This window comes from Canis aureus, chromosome 16 (assembly GCF_053574225.1).
Source record: "Canis aureus isolate CA01 chromosome 16, VMU_Caureus_v.1.0, whole genome shotgun sequence".
In the NCBI taxonomy this organism is placed as follows: domain Eukaryota; kingdom Metazoa; phylum Chordata; class Mammalia; order Carnivora; family Canidae; genus Canis; species Canis aureus.
The window spans coordinates 62,872,376-62,889,305 of record NC_135626.1 but is presented as its reverse complement, the minus strand read 5'-3'; the positions used below and the strand labels follow the sequence as shown (position 1 = coordinate 62,889,305).

The 16,930-nt window shown below is 44.1% G+C and overlaps 1 protein-coding gene across 3 annotated transcripts in view; it reads left to right on the top strand.

The window, feature by feature from the left end:
- NPLOC4 (NPL4 homolog, ubiquitin recognition factor) overlaps positions 1 to 16,930 on the top strand; it is a 65,852-nt gene that overhangs the window by 2,339 nt on the left and 46,583 nt on the right. For all 3 annotated transcript variants that reach the window (XM_077854592.1, XM_077854591.1, XM_077854590.1), the window contains exons 2-3: positions 1,282 to 1,362; positions 13,939 to 14,051. In XM_077854592.1, coding sequence (XP_077710718.1) covers positions 1,282 to 1,362; positions 13,939 to 14,051 — 194 coding nt within the window. The remainder of the gene's footprint in view (positions 1 to 1,281; positions 1,363 to 13,938; positions 14,052 to 16,930) is intronic.

Genomic DNA, 16,930 nt, shown 5'->3' with positions numbered 1-16,930 from the left:
GGGGCTTGAACCCACAATTCTAAGACCAGGAGTTTCAGGTTCCACTGACTGAGCAAGCCAGGTGCCCCACCGAAAATCTTTTTTTAAAAACAATAGCTTGTGACATTTTTCACTCATAGAGGTTTTTTTTTTTTTTTTAAGTGTTGTTTTTGGTATAGTGTACAGTGCAGTAATTGCTGAGAAGCCACCACAAGTACTTGGTGGTGTGTTGCTGCCTTTCTTTCTTCCCACCCCTCAGGTGTTGGAGCCTCGTCCATCTGTTTGCAGGGCGTTGCAGGGCGATCCTTTTCTTGCTCCCTGACAGTAGGAACTTGCCTAGTGGGCCAGGCACAGGAACTCACCTTCCCAAGGACTTTGACCTGCATGAAAATCCAGTTGGAATGGGAGGCTCTCTTCATGCAGTGTTCCAGGCCTGCCGATTGCTACAGGCTTGCCATAAAAATATGTAGGGACACCTGGGTGACTCAGTGGTTGAGTGTCTGCCTTCGGCTTAGGTCGTGATCCTGGGGTCCTGGGATCGAGTCCCCACATTGGGCTCCCTGCATGGAGCCTGCTTCTCCCTCTGTGTCTCTGCCTCTCTCTGTGTCTCAGGAATAAATAAATAAAATCTTAAAAAAAAAGTTTATAAAACCCTGCTACATTTATCACGATGTTAAACACCTTTATTTCTTTTCTTTTAGTTTTTCTATTGAAAATAACAGATGAGAAGATATCCTGTGATTCTTTTAGATCATTCTAATTTTTGCATATAGATTCTAGAACAAAGTGAGATCTTTTTTATTTTTAATTGTTGTGTTTAAAATTTTTATTTATTTATTTATCTTTAAAGTAATTTCTATACCCAGTATGGAACTTGAACTCACAGCCCTGAGATCCAGAGGTGGATGGTTCACTGACTGAGCCAGGCGCCCCCAAAGTGAGATCTTTTGTAAAGAGCCCAGTCGTTCATGATTCATGAATAGTTTTTTTTTTTTTTAATTTTTTGCTGTTGTGTTGTTTTTGTAAATCTGAAGAGAAAATTTAAGTGTTTCACATATATTTCTTGTAGATATGGTTAAAATTTTTTCTTAGTGAAATGACCTGGAGTTGAGAGGCAGGGCGGTAGTCTCTTCACATATGTTGATGAATCTCATACCTCTGCTGTTGCTTGGGTGTTCCATGGGAAAGGGCGAGGCTTGGCTCTAAATTTCGGTGACCCAGCTGCTGAAAGACCTCAGATGTTAGTAATAGGTCAGGAACTTACTAGTCTGTGCAGTAACCACCTTGTTTCATTTGTGACAGATAATTCGTGTCCAGTCCCCAGACGGGGTGAAGCGGATCACAGCCACAAAGAGAGAAACAGCTGCAGCATTTTTGAAAAAGGTAGCTGTGGCTTGGGTGTTTGCATTGTTACCCTCCGCTGTTACTCCCTTCCATCTCTCCCTTTCCTCTTCTCAGTCTCTGTTCCTGCCCACTCCCTATTTCAGTCTCTTGCATTGTTCTCCTCTGTCATGACTGGATTGATCCAGGGTTGGATTGCGTCACAATTGACCCTGGCTTACAGCTGTGGTACCAAGGGTCTGAAGGCATGTGTTGAAGTAGTTCAGGAGGGTTAGAAATCGGAAAAAATTAGTCAAAGACTTGAGTTGTAAAAAAAAAAAAACAAAAAAAAACAAAAAAAAAGACTTGAGTTGTCCATCAAAGGAGAATTATTATTTTTTTTTTAATTTTTATTTATTTATGATAGTCACAGAGAGAGAGAGAGAGAGAGAGAGGCAGAGACACAGTCAGAGGGAGAAGCAGGCTCCATGCACCGGGAGCCCGATGTGGGATTCTATCCCAGGTCTCCAGGATCGCGCCCTGGGCCAAAGGCAGGCGCCAAACCGCTGCGCCACCCAGGGATCCCAAAGGAGAATTGTTAAAAACAAATATAGAATAATTCCATTTTATTCTTTTTTTTTTTTTTTTTTTAAGATTTTATTTATTAGAGAGAGTGAGGCGCGGGCGGCGGGGGGGGGGCAGCACGAGAGAGCAAAGCATGGAGAGGCCGAAGCAGCCTTCCCACTGAGTAGGGATCCCAATGCAGGGTTTTATCCCAGGACCCCGGGATCACAGTCTGAGCCAAAGGCAGATGCTTAACTGACTGAGCCACCCAGGTGTCCCAATCCCACTTTACTTTTAGAAAATTAGAGCCACAGGGTGCACCTTAAGTGGCCTATTCTTGGTCAGCTCAGGTCATGATCGTGAGATTGAACCCTGAGTCAGGCTCTCTGCTTAGCAGGGAGTCTGCTTCTCTCCTTTTCCCTCTTCTTATGCGTGTCCATTTCTCTCTCTGTAATAAATAAATCTTAAAGAAAGAAAGAGAACAAGAGCCACATATACAGATCTGGTGTGTGAGCACAGAATATAATATAAAAGAGCACAGCCAGACTTAAAAAGGGTAGTTTTTGGGATCCCTGGGTGGCGCAGCGATTTGGTGCCTGCCTTTGGCCCAGGGCGCGATCCTGAAGACCCGGGATCGAATCCCACGTCGGGCTCCCGGTGCATGGAGCCTGCTTCTCCCTCTGCCTGTGTCTCTGCCCCTCTCTCTCTCTCTCTCTGTGACTATCATAAATAAATAAAAATTAAAAAAAAAATCTTAAAAAAGGTAGTTTTTTAAGAGAGGAGAAGGAGGAGAGCCTCACTAAGGAGAGTGGCTTTTGCTTTATACTTCATACAAGAGATCAGCAAATTATGGCTCATGGGATGACCTCCTATTCTTTTTTTCCCTTGACATACAGTTTGCATTTCCCTGACCACTTTTCTTTTCTTTTTTTTGAAGATTTTGTTTCCTTAGCTACACACGCAGGGCGGGCGAGGGGCAGAGGGAGAGGGAGTGAGAGTCTTCTTGAGATGAGTGCAGAGCCAATGCTGGGGCTCAGTCTCATGACTCTGAGATCATGACTTGAGCTGAAACCAAAGAGTTGGTTGCTTAACTGACTCAGTCACCCAGGTGCCCCTATTTTTGTAAATAAAGTTTTATTGGAACACACTCACTGGTTTCTTTGTTGTCTGGCTGTTTTTGAGCTCCTACAACAGAGTTGAGTAGTTGTGACAGAGACTGTATGGCTTGAAAAATTTTGTCAACTTTTACTTTTTACTTTTTTTTTTTTTTAATTTTTTTTTTTTTAATTTTTATTTATTTATGATAGTCACAGAGAGAGAGAGAGAGAGAGAGGCAGAGACACAGGCAGAGGGAGAAGCAGGCTCCATGCACCGGGAGCCCGACGTGGGATTCGATCCCGGGTCTCCAGGATCGCGCCCTGGGCCAAAAGCAGGCGCCAAACCGCTGCGCCACCCAGGGATCCCTTTTTTTTTTTTACATCTTTTACATTTTACATTTTTTATGTTGATTGTTGCAAACGGGTGTTTTTGTAATAATAAGTGTTGTTTCTCATTTTCGTAAGCATTTAAAAGCTGTGGGGTTATAGATTGTTGGAGCCAGAGGGAATCCTAGGTGTCGTGGAGTCTAATCTTATTTTCACAATGGTGGAAACTGATGGCCTAGTGAGTAAAGAGATTTGCTGAGGATCACTAGGTTGTGATCCGTTAGTGAAGCCATAATACTCATTTGGGAAATTTGGTTCCTAAATGATAATTGCTGTCATAATTGCCATAGCACTGCTTGTGGGGTCATATTTATAAGAATAAAAGAAAAAAGAATTAGGTGCAATAGACACCAGAGAGGAGGGTCTCTGAATCTAAGAAATTTGTTATTTCTGGGATGCCTGTGTGGCTCAGTGGTTGAGCATCTGCCTTCAGCTCAGGGCATGATCCCAGAGTTCCAGGGTGGAGTCCTACATCAGGGAGCCTGCTTCTCCCTCTGCCTGTGTCACTGCCTCTCTCTCTCTCTGTGTCTCTCGAGTAAATAAATAAAATCTTACTTTTTTTTTTTTTTTGTAATTTTCTATTCTTTGCCCTTTGAGTAGCAACTGACACCAGCTTGCTCCTAGAGATGGTGCTAGGTATGGTACATGTTGGAATTCACCAGAGATCATCCGAGGCAGAGATTAAGCATTAAGTGGCTATTGCCTAGACAATTGTGTGGATAAACACCAGGCCTAAGAGGTGCACGCAGTTCTTTTGTTTTCTCTGAGCCTTTGTGGAAATTTCTTTTCTCTTCGGTAGGAAAATTTCTTAAATTTGTAGTAACCATGTAGGAATATGATTTTGTTTTTATTTATTTATTTATTTATTTATTTTTATTTTTTATTATTATTTTTTGATTTTTATTTATTTATGATAGTCACAGAGAGAGAGAGAGAGGCAGAGACACAGGCAGAGGGAGAAGCAGGCTCCATGCACCGGGAGACCAACGTGGGATTCGATCTCGGGTCTACAGGATCACGCCCTGGGCCAAAGGCAGGCGCTAAACTGCTGCGCCACCCAGGGATCCCATGTTTTTATTTATTTATTTATTTTTCAATTTATTTTATTTTAATTTTTTTTTTTTATGATTTTGTTTTTAACTTAAGGCTTTTGTGCTTGATACCAAATGTAGAGTAGTCAAACAGGTTAAATTCAGAAGGTTTCAGAGAAACCTAAGAACATAACATTATAATTCTCACTTTTATATGCTTCAGTAGTATTCCTGAAATGCTTGGATTTCCCACTGAATGGGTCCTGGTTGCCTTGTACAGGGAGACATGGAATGAGAGCCAGTCACTGGGACGGTTGCGGTTGGGGGGTGTAGTTTAGTTTTGACCTCTTGGTCCCTACAGCCATGACCAGCACAGTAATTACTGCTTAGGAGAGATTTTCTTTGGAATACTCAAAAACAAACATGGTTTACTACTCTGAAATGTTTCCCCTCAAATGAAAATTCTTCTGATTATAAGGATAATATGCCTTAGTTATAAAAAGCTTAAACAGTTCAGAAAAGTGTAAAGAAGCAAGTAAGAATCACTTGAAATTTTACTACTCCAAAGCAACTGTTAACATGGCATGTCTTTAGCACATGCACACTTACACACATGGACTTTTACCAGAATGAGATTGTGCTGTACTATTTAATGGTGTATTTCATCGAATCTATGACATTTTTGAGTTTAAGAAGAAACATTTATGTATCAAGAAAGAAAAAAATGCTTTCACATTTGCTCTCCTTTGTCATTTAGATTTTATACTTACATAAAGTGCTTTTTCTTATTTTTTTAAAGAATTTTTTTATTTATTCATGAGAGACGCAGAGGGAGAAGCAGGCTCCCCATAGGGACCTGATGCAGGACTCAATCCCAGGACCCCGGAATCATGCATAAAGTGTTTTTTAAAAAAAAATATGTATTTATTTGAGAGAGAGAGAGAGCGCGCGCGCATGAGCAGGGGGAGGTGCAGAGGTAGAAGCAGACTCCCCTTGAGCAGGGAGCCTGACACAGAGCTCTATCCCAGGGACCCTGAGATCATGACCTGAGCCGAAGGCAGATGCTTAACCCACTGAGGCACCCAGGTGCCCCACATAAAGTGTTTTTTCAGACTTACTTGGAAATATTTTAATCACGTGTTATGCATCCATAAGAAGGAAAACTTGAGTGAAATTAATTAGGTACATCTTACTACAGTGTCACATTCAGAGTCTGGCCCTTTTGAACATTTATTTTTTTTATTTATTTTTTATTTTTTTTATTTATGATAGGCACACAGTGAGAGAGAGAGAGGCAGAGACACAGGCAGAGGGAGAAGCAGGCTCCATGCACCGGGAGCCTGACGTGGGATTCGATCCCGGATCTCCAGGATCGCGCCCTGGGCCAAAGGCAGGCGCTAAACCGCTGCGCCACCCAGGGATCCCTTTTTTTTTTTTTTTTTATTTCCTTTTGAACATTTTTTGATTCAGTTGTCGATGTCCACGTCTCCCTGTAAAGGGTCATCATTTGTTTTTTTTTTCGTTTTTTTAATAAAATAATTTTTATTGGTGTTCAATTTACCAACATACAGAAAGGGGTCATCATTTGTACTGTCAGGAGATCAGGGCCAGCTGTCAACACCTGTTCTGTAGGTGCTTTGGGCTAGATTTCTTTCTGTCTTATTAGGACTCGACAATCAAAAGTCCTGTCTTTTCCTTGATTGATCATTAAATGGCTTGTTTGACAGAAATGTTGAGGGATAACAGCTGTTCAACCATGCTACCTGGATGACGACAGGTTTACATGAGTCCAGGCAGTCACCTGTATGCCCTGCTGCCCCACAGGCAAGAATTACAACACATTGTTCCTAAGATGCATCCATTCCAAGGATGTTAAAAATTACATTATAGGATAATTTGTTACCTGTTTTTTTTTTTTTTTTCACTTGACAATGGGTTAAGCAATGGTTTTATGTCAGTAAATGTATTTATATCTTAAGATTTGTGTTTAAAAATAACACTTAACAGGGGCACCTGGATGGTTCAGTCAGTTTAGTGTCTGCCTTCAGCTCAGGTTGTGATTTCTAGTTCCTGGGATTGAGCCCCCCTTACGGCTTCCTGCTCAGCAGGGAGTCTGCTTCTCCCTTTCTCTCCCTATTCCCCTCCCCACTGCTTGTTTTCTCTCTCTCTTTCTCTCAAAAAAATAAAATCTTTTTTTTTTAATTTAAAAAAATATAAAATCTTAAAAAAAAGTCATATAACAGTGGGGCTTGGGTCTCATTAGGTTAAGCATCTGATTCTTGATTTTGGCTCAGGTCATGAGTCAGGCTCTGTGCTGGGTCTGGAGTCAGCTTTAGATTCTCTCCCTTTCCCTCAGCCGCCTCGCCCCACTGGATCACTTGCACTTTCCATGCTCTCTCTTTTTCAAAAAAATAAATAACACATACGAGGGGTGCCAGGCTAGGTGTCAGTAGTGTTTGTGACTCAATCTCAGGGTTGTGGGTACGAGCCCCATGTTAGGTATAGAAGTTACTTAAAATCTTTAAGAAAAATGCGTAACATAAAATTTGTCATCTAACCCAATTTTTTTTTTAAGATTTATTTATTTATTTATTTATTTATTATTTATTTATTTATTTTTTTAATACAATTTTTTTTTTTTTTTTAAATTTTCTTTATTTATGATAGTCACACAGAGAGAGAGAGAGAGAGGCAGAGACACAGGCAGAGGGAGACGCAGGCTCCATTCCCAGGGAGCCCGACATGGGATTCGATCCTGGGTCTCCAGGATCGCGCCCTGGGCCAAAGGCAGGCACTAAACCACTGCGCCACCCAGGGTTCCCTAAGATTTATTTATTTATTCATGAAAGACACAGACTGAGAGAGAGAGAGGCAGAGACACAGGCAGAGGGAGAACCAGGCTACATGCAGGGAGCCTGATGTGGGACTTGATGCCAGATCCCAGGATCACAACGTGAGCCAAAGGCAGGCATCCAACTGCTGAGCCACCCAGGCATCCCATCTAACCCAATTTTTAAAGTAATCTCTATTCCCACTGTGGGGCTTGAACTCACAACCCTGAGATCGAGACTTGCATGTTCCTCCAACTGAGCTAGCCAGGTGCCCCCCGTCTAAATCATTTTTAAGTGTACAGTTCAGTCGTGTTAAGTACGTTAATATTATGCAGTCATAACTACCATCTATTTCCAGAACTTTTTCGTCTTGCAGATCTGAAACTGTATGCATTAAACAACAGCTCCCTTTTTTTCCTGGGCCCCAGTCCTTGGTAACTACCATCCTAATTTGTGTCTTTGTGAATGACCACTTCAGTATCTTATGAAGTGGATCCTACTCATCTTCAATAATTAGTAATTTGGCTGTGCATAAGTGGGTTTCCTGTTCCTCATAGACTTGTGTGCTGACCACTGTGAACATTGCTGGCTCCAGCTTGCTGTCCCTACATTTGATAGCCTTGACCCTGCTTTAACATGTGGCATTATGTCCTCTAAGGAATTCCTATTTGCAAGTATGAAGAGATGGGTGACATGGAGGATATCTCATAGAAATTTAGAGTTGCTGGTTCTTGGAAGACCATCTGATGCTGCTCATTCTGTGGCTTATTAGACCATAAGCCCTTCTCAGGCAGGTTCTTCGGCTGTCTTGCTCAGCAGTGCTCCTTCCTCAGCTCACTCTGTTGGGTTGCTGCTGTTGCTCCCCTGCTCAGGCTACTGAATGGCTCTATCCTGTCCCAGGTGACCTCAGCAGTCTGTGACCTTGTCTTTTTTCCTTATGTGTGTATATATGTATGCATATATATATTTTAAAGGTTTTACGTATTCATTAGAGACACAGAGAGAGAGGCAGGCTCCATGCAGGGAGCCCGACGCAGACTCTACCCTGGGTCTCCAGGATCACGCCCTGGGCTGAAAGCGGCGCTAAACCACTAAGCCACCGGGGCTGCCCCTTTCTCCTTATATTTAATTTATATTTTGTTTTGTTTGTTTTACCACCAAGTAAAGTACATACTAAGAAATGCCTGAAAAATGCCAAATAACTGATGGTGAAGCAAACACTTAGGTCAGGGAGGGCACTGCCCGTGCTCCAGAGTATGTTAGCTTCCCCACTGTCTTACCCCCTCCTGATGTGATGAGGATGGCTCCCCCCTTTTTCTGTGTTGTGCCTCCTCAGCGTGCATTCCTAAACCCTAAATTGTAGTTTTGCCTGTTTTGAACATGAATGGAATAATGCTGTGTATTCTTTTTTGTTACCTTCAATTATAAGTATTAATTTCACTCCAGACTCTGTTTCTGGTCTTTTTTTTTTTTTTTCCCTTAAGACTGTGTTTATTCATGAGAGACACAGGCAGAGGGAGAAGCAAGCTCCATGCAGGGAGCCCGACATGGTACTCGATCCCAGGTCTCTAAGATCACGCCCTGGGCTGAAGGCAGTGCTAAGCCCTGAGCCACCCGGGCTGCCCATGTTTCTGATCTTATTACAACAGTTATGCATAAAGTTTACTTCAGGTATGAGTATAACATTTTTAAGATTTTAAAGATCTATTTAATTATTTGAGAGGGAGTGTGTGAGCGTGGGGCTGGGGGAGGCAGAAGGAGATGGAGAGAATCTTAAGTAGACTCTGGTAAGCATGAAGCTCGACTCAGGGCTCCATCTTCCAAGCCTCAGGTCATGACCTGAGCTGAAATGAAGAATTGGACGCTTAAGCAACTGTGCCACCTAGGTGCCCCCATTTTTAAGATTTTAATGATCTTACGAGACTGCTAATATTTTTTTTTTGAATGGTCAGTGTCCTTTAGATTTATGTATCTTTAAAGAACTCAAAAGTTCATAGAAGCAGTTATGTTCACAGGAGGAGCATAAAAAAGTAATACATGTATTTCTGTATCTCAAAAGTGGGATTCGACTGGAAGTACTTGTGCTTGCTATCATTTGAAAATGCATCTGGGGGCACCTGGATGGCTCTTGGTTTTGGCTCAGGTCATGATCTCAGGGTCGTGAGATGGAGCCCTGTGTTGGGCTCTGTGCTCAGCTTGGAGTCTGCTTGAGATTCTCTCTCTCCCTCTACCCCACCCCTCGTGTGCATACATGTGCATGTGCTCTCTTGGATAAAATTTTTTTTTTTTAAGGATTTTATTCATTTATTTGAGAAAGAGTAAGCAAGAAAGAGAGCACAAGCAGAGGGAGTGGCAGAGGCAGAAACAAAGCTCCCCATTGAGTAAGGAGCCTGATGTGAGATTCAATCCCAGGACCCTGAGATTATGACCTGAGCTAAAGGCAGACACCCAACTGAGCCGCCCAGGTGCCCCAATAAACAAATCTTAATAAACAAACAAACAGCTCTATCAGTCCTCATCGGAAGCATAAAACTCTGGTCATGTTGTCCCAGGAGACTTATACAAAGGGCTGGCCCGACAATAATCCCTGCCCCATTTTGGAAACTCCTTTTTATCCTGGGAATGTTGTGGTAGCTTTCATGAAGCTCACACTTCTGGTGATAGCTTTCTCATTTTTGGATATAGCTTGCAGGGCTTGGGGTACAGGAAAACACGATGTGTTTGCAGAATAGCTGAAATGCCACAGTTGGTTGGTTTCAGCTTCTATCTGAGCTATTTCAGAGAAAAAGACATTATTTTTAGTCTTTAATCTTAATTTTTTTTTGCAGTTGGGAATACAAATTTTGTGGTCTTAATTTGCTGATGCTTTATTAATGCCTATTTTAGTTTGGGAAAAAAACCCCGTATCAAATACTGTAAGTTCATCTGCTATAAAATCTTATTTATTTCTATTTATTAAATTTTTTAAAAAAACATATTTTAAAAAAATTTTAAGAAATCTCTACACTCATTGTGGGGCCTGGACCCATGACCCCAAGATCAGGAGTTAAAACACATTCCACCAACTGAGCCAGCCAAGTGCCTCAAATGTGTGTTTTAAGGACCATTTTTTATTGTCTCTTTGAGAATTTCAGAATGACAAGGTGGAGTTACTTGTAATCCGTTCATTTAAAATCAGTAGGAGGGACCCCTGGGTGGCTCAGTGGATGTGTGTCTGCCTTTGGCTCAGGGCATGATCCCAGAATGCTGGGATTGGTCATACCTTGGGCTCCCTGCATGGAGTCTGCTTCTCTTCCCTCTGCCTGTGTCTCTGCCTCTCTCTGTGTGTCTCTTGTGCATGGATACATAAAATCCTTTTTAATTTAAGACTGTATTTATTTATTCAGGAGAGACACAGCTTTTTTTTTTAAAGCAACTCTTTTTTTTTCTCATAGTGAATAAATTGTGGGTTTTATCAATAATTTCATATTATTATTATTATTTTTAATAATTCCATATTAAAGGAGAAATCAACCATAGCTGAAAAGCAACAGGTAGAAGTAGGCATAAATTGTATTTGGTTGACTCAGGGAAACATGCATCACCTCTTTCCAGTCTCATCCCTGACCTGTGTTGTCTGAGGATTCTCATGGCAGTTCCCCTTGCCCCCGCCTTTCATTTAATTTTTCTATTTACTTATTAATTACTTATTCAAGTGTAGTTGACTGCAGGTTTTTTTTTTTTTTTTTAAGATTTTATTTATTTATTCATGAGAGACACACACAGAGAGAGAGGCAGAGACACAGGCAGAGGGAGAAGCAAGCTCCATGCAGGGAGCCCAACGTGGTTCTCGATCCTGTGTCTCCAATCACGCCCTGGGCGGAAGGCCGCCCCTGAACTACCTGGGCTGCCCCAATGCGGTTCTCGTTTAAAAACCAATCACAGGACCTTTAATGTGATAGTTTCAGGTTGTGTAGTTCAGAGCTCTTGCTGTCCTGCTCTCTGCCTTATGTGTCCTTCCCGTGTTGTCTTTGGGTCTGATGTGATCTGGTGTCGCCTTCCTCGGCCTGCAGATTGAGCATCTCCTGGCATTTACTGAAGTGGAGGTTTGCTGGCGACACAGGCCTGGAAATGTTTTCAGTTTTGCCTTTGTATCCAAAGGGTATTTTTGCCCAATACAGAATTCTGAGTTGCCAGATTTTTATTCCCTCTCAGCACTTTGAAGGTGTCATTCCACTGTATTCTGGTCCCCATCAGTCTCTGGCTGTCAGCGCTTTGACCGTGAAGCATGCCCTGAGAGATTGGGTTTTTTATGTATCCTGCTGGGGGCTGCTGAACTTCCTGATTTGTTAGTCTGTGTTTGTCATCACACTGGAGGTTTTCCACATTCGTTCTTCAAATACTTTTCAGTCCTAGCCTTATTTTTTTTCTTTAGGATCATTACATATTGTCCTAGGTGTTCTTAAGGTTCTCTTCATTTTTCTTTCAAATCTCTGTCTTCAGATTGCAGGTTCTCGTCCTTTATCTTTTTCTGGTAGATGACTTTGCATCTCCTCTCTGCTGATAAGCCTGTGTGGTGTTCTCTATTTCAGTTCTTGTTTTCTTTCTTTCTTCTTCTTTTTATTTTATTTTATTTTATTTATTTATTCTTGAGAGACACAGAGAGAGAGGCAGAGATACAGGCAGGGGGAGAAGCAGGCTCCATGCAGGGAGCCCGATGTGGGCTCCAGATTCCAGGGTCACGCCCTGAGCCAAAGGCAGACGCTCCACTGCTGAGCCACCCAGGTGCCCCTCAGTTATTGTTTTCTGTTGTAGAATTTCCCTTTGATTCTATTTTATTGTTTGTTTCTCTGCCGAGACTCCCTGTCTCTTCATGTGTTTGCCTCTGACCCCTGAATGTTGAGCAACCACTTGGACTCCTCTCCTGGCCCCAGGCTCACGTGCTAATAACTGCCTGCTGGTGCCTTCCCCTGGTGCGAGGCACCACCACCTACCCTCTTCTGTGCTTCCTATAGCTGTGGCCTTCCCCTTGCTTCTCAAGCCAGAAGTCTGAATACCACACTGATGTCCCTCTTTGCCCTGCTCCACTCTGCCCCTCATCCCAGCCATTAGCAAGGGCTGTTGATAATAGCCAGGCGTGCTCCTCCTTCCACCTCTGCTGTCCTGGTTGGCTGAGACCGTCTCCTCTAGGCTGGACAGCTGATTCCTGTCTCATCTTCCCACCTTCAGCTGAGTGTGTGGATGAGAAGGAAGCCCCGTGGCTTGACCACTCTCTGCCGTCAGCTCCTGTGGCTTCCAGGGTTCCTGGGCTGGAATGCAGACTCCCCAACCCTTGTGGTCCTGCATGCCGGCCCCGTCTAGCTCACCATTCTCCTCTCTCACAGTTTCCTGCCTGCCTGCTGGGCTCTGGCCTTATTGGCCTCTCTCTTCCCAACTCCTTCCTGCCTCTTGGCCTGTGTGCTTGCTCTCTTGACTGCGTTATTCTTTCTCAGCTGGATGAGTAGCAGCCTTAGTCTCCTCCTCAGAAGCTTTCTCTGTCCTGTTCAGAGTGGCCTCTCCCATGCTTCTCTCTTTCTTTCTTGCTTACAGCTGACTTGTGCCTGTGGTTCTCATCTGGTAGCTTTCTCTCCCCTACCTGATGCTGAGGTCCTGGGTGGAGGAATCTTGACTGTTTTTATTGACTGTTGTGTTCTGAGCACCCAGAGTGGAGGTGGCACAGGGGACTGCTTACTGTTTGTGGAGTGAGCAAGTGAGCGTTCTGGGCACCTGGTGTAGTGCCTGGCGCGGGTACTTGTTGTTGGGACTGACTTGGTGGCACCATTCTTCACTTCTGTTTTGAAGTTGGAATTGGGTTTTCAGGGGACGCCTGGGTGGCTCAGCGTAATCCTGAGTGTAATCCTGGAGCTCCGGGATTGCGTCCTGCATTGGGCTCCCTGCATGGATCCTGCTTCTCCCTGTGCCTGTGTCTCTGCCTCTGTCTCTCTGTGTCTCATGAATAAATAAATAAAATCTTTTTAATTTTTTTATTTTATTTTATTTTTCTTAAAGATTTATTTATTGATTTATGATAGACATAGAGACAGAGAGGTGCAGAGACACAGGAGGAGGGAGAAGCAGGCTCCATGCCGGGAGCCCGACGTGGGACTCGATCCTGGGACTCCAGGATCACGCCCTGGGCCGAAGGCAGGCGCCAAACCGCTGAGCCACCCAGGGATCCCAATAAAATCTCTTTTAAAAAAGGAATTAGGTTTTTACAATTGATTTCAAAAGTAGTAATTAAACTTTCCAGATATAGCTATAGCCGTGTCTTTTGCTTGCCTCAAACTCTTAAATGTGTCCTATAGTCTTACCATTATTTTTTTAAAGATTTTATTTATTTATTCATGAGAGGCATACAGAGAGGCAGAGACACAGGTGGAGGGAGAAGCAGGCTCCGTGCAGGGAGCCTGATGAGAGACTCGATCCCGGGTCTCCAGGATCCTGAGCCAAAGGCTGGCGCCAAACCACTGAGCCACCCAGGGATCCCTTAGTCTTATCATTTACACAGAGCTTTGCTCCTGTTTGGACACTTTGCTCATTTTACTTGACATCTATGTGGACAGTACACATTTTCTCACAGGAGAGCAAAATCACAAGAGAAATTTGGTTTTTGAGTAGTTGCTAAATTTAGTGAGTATTATTCTAATATGTGGCCAGAGTAGTGACACTCAAATATTTTTTTAAATCTCTGTTGTTTGGGTCTTGTCTTAGGTCGCAAAGGAGTTTGGCTTCCAAAATAATGGCTTCTCAGTTTACATCAATAGAAACAAGACTGGAGAGATAACAGCATCGTCCACCAAATCCCTCAGTCTGCTCAAAATCCAGTAAGTGCTATGGAGGGACGATAAGGGGAGGGGGAATGACCGTGGGGGTCTGCTGACTCCCCCCACCCCCCCCCCGCCGCTGATGCCACCGTGTTTCTTATGAGGTAGTCAGCAATCATAGTGTGCTGCTCCTCTTGTCTGAGCTGACCGACTTGCAGACTGTGACGTGTGTCACCGAGGAGAGAGTTACGGGTTCGGGGTGTGTGTGTAGCTGCACACTCAGCTCCCTCTGCATGGAGGGACCTTGAACGGGGCTCTGTGCTGTTCTGCCTTGGGACGGCTTGCTGGGTAGGAACGGCCATCTCCCACACTGTATTTCTTGGTGGTGTGACCCCCTTCAGCTCCTCTGAGGTGGTCAGTCATGTCAGTGGCATTTCTAAGACCTAAAGAACTTTTCCTGCAGCCGCTGCCTGGTTCTTGTAGCTTAGCTGGAGCCTGACCACATTGTTCGTTTGTGTGTGCTCGTGCCGCAAGGGTAGACCTGAGCGATTGTGACATAGACAGTATTGCCTGCAAAGCCGAGAGTATTTGCCATTTGGCTCTTTACAGAAGTTTGCGGTCTCTTGTCCAACCTGTCTGGACACACCTGCTCTCGTATCGGTGATTTTAGCCCTTAGTAGCGGGCTCAGAGCACTCCTGTCTGGACTGCAGAGCGTGGGGCTGCTGTGGCCACTGCTGGGTGATTGGGTGGGGCTTTGCTGGCAGTTGGCCATATGTCTGTTTACCAGTCAGAATATTAGGATATTTTGACAATTTGTATGATTGTTTTTAGTTTCACAGATTAATACATTGAGGAAAAAAAAATGCAATTATAGCACTCATCCATTTGTTCCTCAGCAAGTATTTGCTGGGCACCTGTCACTCGCCTGTCCCTGTAATTACCTAAAGCTTTTCATTGTCATTGATGTCGTTTACACCCCGCATAGTGAGGTAGCTTGTAAAGATTTTTGGCATCTTAAAAAAAAAAAAAAAAAAAGATTTTTGGCATCTTGAGAATCATTTCTTGTGAACGTTATGTGGTTTGTGTTCCTGCTCCACCAGTCAGTGGTGCTGAGCCTGGGGAAGTCGCTTCACCTTAGGGGGCCCCACCACCCTTGTCTGCAAGCAGGTAGCAGTGCTGCTTTCACAAGGTTGCAGGGTGCCTCATATGGCAAGCATGCGGAAGATGATAGCTCTGTGCTTTGGAACTGTTTTGATAGCAGATATAAGCAGAGGAGGCTGTAGACACCTTTGAGAGAAAGCCATGAGGCTGTAGTGTGGCCATACTAGTGCTGTCCTAGCGGGGTGGGACCCCAGAGGGGTGAGACGGCTCAGCCATCCCATGGAAGGAGGGCACTTAGAGGGGATGTCTTTCTGAGTTACCCTTGAGAGTATCTTTCCAGTGAGAGTCATAATACTTACCAGCTTGGGTCTAAACCTGAGGGCGATGGCTGTCTTCCCTGAAGCCTGTCTGTGGGAGGGAGTGATTTCTCGTCCTTGAGCTTGATGTTGGTTTCTCTCCACTGCTTCTGGCTTCTGTGATTGCAGTTCAGTCTGCTGTATTCTGTTTTCATGCAGCTGATGTTTTTCCCCCTCTGGCTGCTTTTAGGTTCTTCTGTTTCTGTTGGGATCCTACAGATTGTGTCTGGTGCATCCAGGTGTAGATTCCTGGTTTGTTTGTTTAATCCTACCTGATGGATGTTGTGTTTCCTGTAGCTGGAGATCAGGTCTGGAAAATTTGTGGCCATTATCTCTTTAAATATCACTTGTCTCTGGATGCCCAGGTGGCTCAGCGGTGGAGCGTCTGCCTTTGGCTCAGGGTGTGATCCCAGGATCCGACACCAAGTCCCCCATGGGGCTCCCCGCAGGGAGCCTGCTTCTCCCTCTGCCTGTGTCTCTGCCTCTCTCATGAATAAGTAAATAAATAAATCTTTAAAAAAATATATATCACTTCTCTCCAATTGGCTTTATTTTTTAAGTGATTGTATTTTTTGCTTTTATTTTTTATTTATTTTTATTTTTATTTTTATTTTTTTAAGATTTTATTTATTTATTCATAAGAGACATGGAGAGAGAGAGAGAGAGAGAGAGAGAGAGAGAGAGGCAGAGGGAGAAGCAGGCTCCATGCAGGGAGCCTGATGCGGGACTTGATCCTGGGACTCCGGGATCATGACCTAATCTGAAGGCAGATGCTCAACCGCTGAGCCACCCAGGCATCCCTATTTTTTGCTTTTAAAATATATGATTTGATTTCAAACCTAGCTATTCGCTCCAGGTGCTCATGGGGGGGGTGCGTTGCTCTCACACTGCCCCCTGGCTTTTGCTAAGGACCACTGGGCTCCTCGGGGGCTCTGCCTCGGCCTCTCACAAGAATAATGCTTCCCTCTTGGGTCTCAGAGTATCCGTGGTCTGTCTACCCCAGGTGGAATCAGGGCGGCACTGTTGTCAGAGCTATGGGTTGTTTGGCTTGGCTATACGAAGGGTATTTGGGAAGATTTACCCAATCTGTGGCCACTGGCACTCGCTTCCCAGAAGCCCCTGTCGCTTTTGGCAGCCTCTCGTTGCTTGTGCTCTTTCTGTTGAACATTCTGGAGACCTTTATGTTCCATGTCTTGCAGTTCCAAATCTGAAGTCCTTGGCTGTTTAATTCTGTTATTGTTGTGTCTGCTCACTCTTGTGCGTGGTGGCTTGGTTGTCTTATACATCCCGTGACCCCTTTTTGGGAGCTCATAATTGATGAGACTTGGTCATGGGGAGTCTCTGAGGGCTGTAGGCCAGTGACTTTTCTGCGAGGACACTTGCACTTGCTTCTGTTGGCACAAGGGGGCACTGTGGCCCTGGCACTCCCTCCAGTCAATTTCTGTCTTTGGGCTTCCTGAGCCAAGCAGCATCTCTAAGTC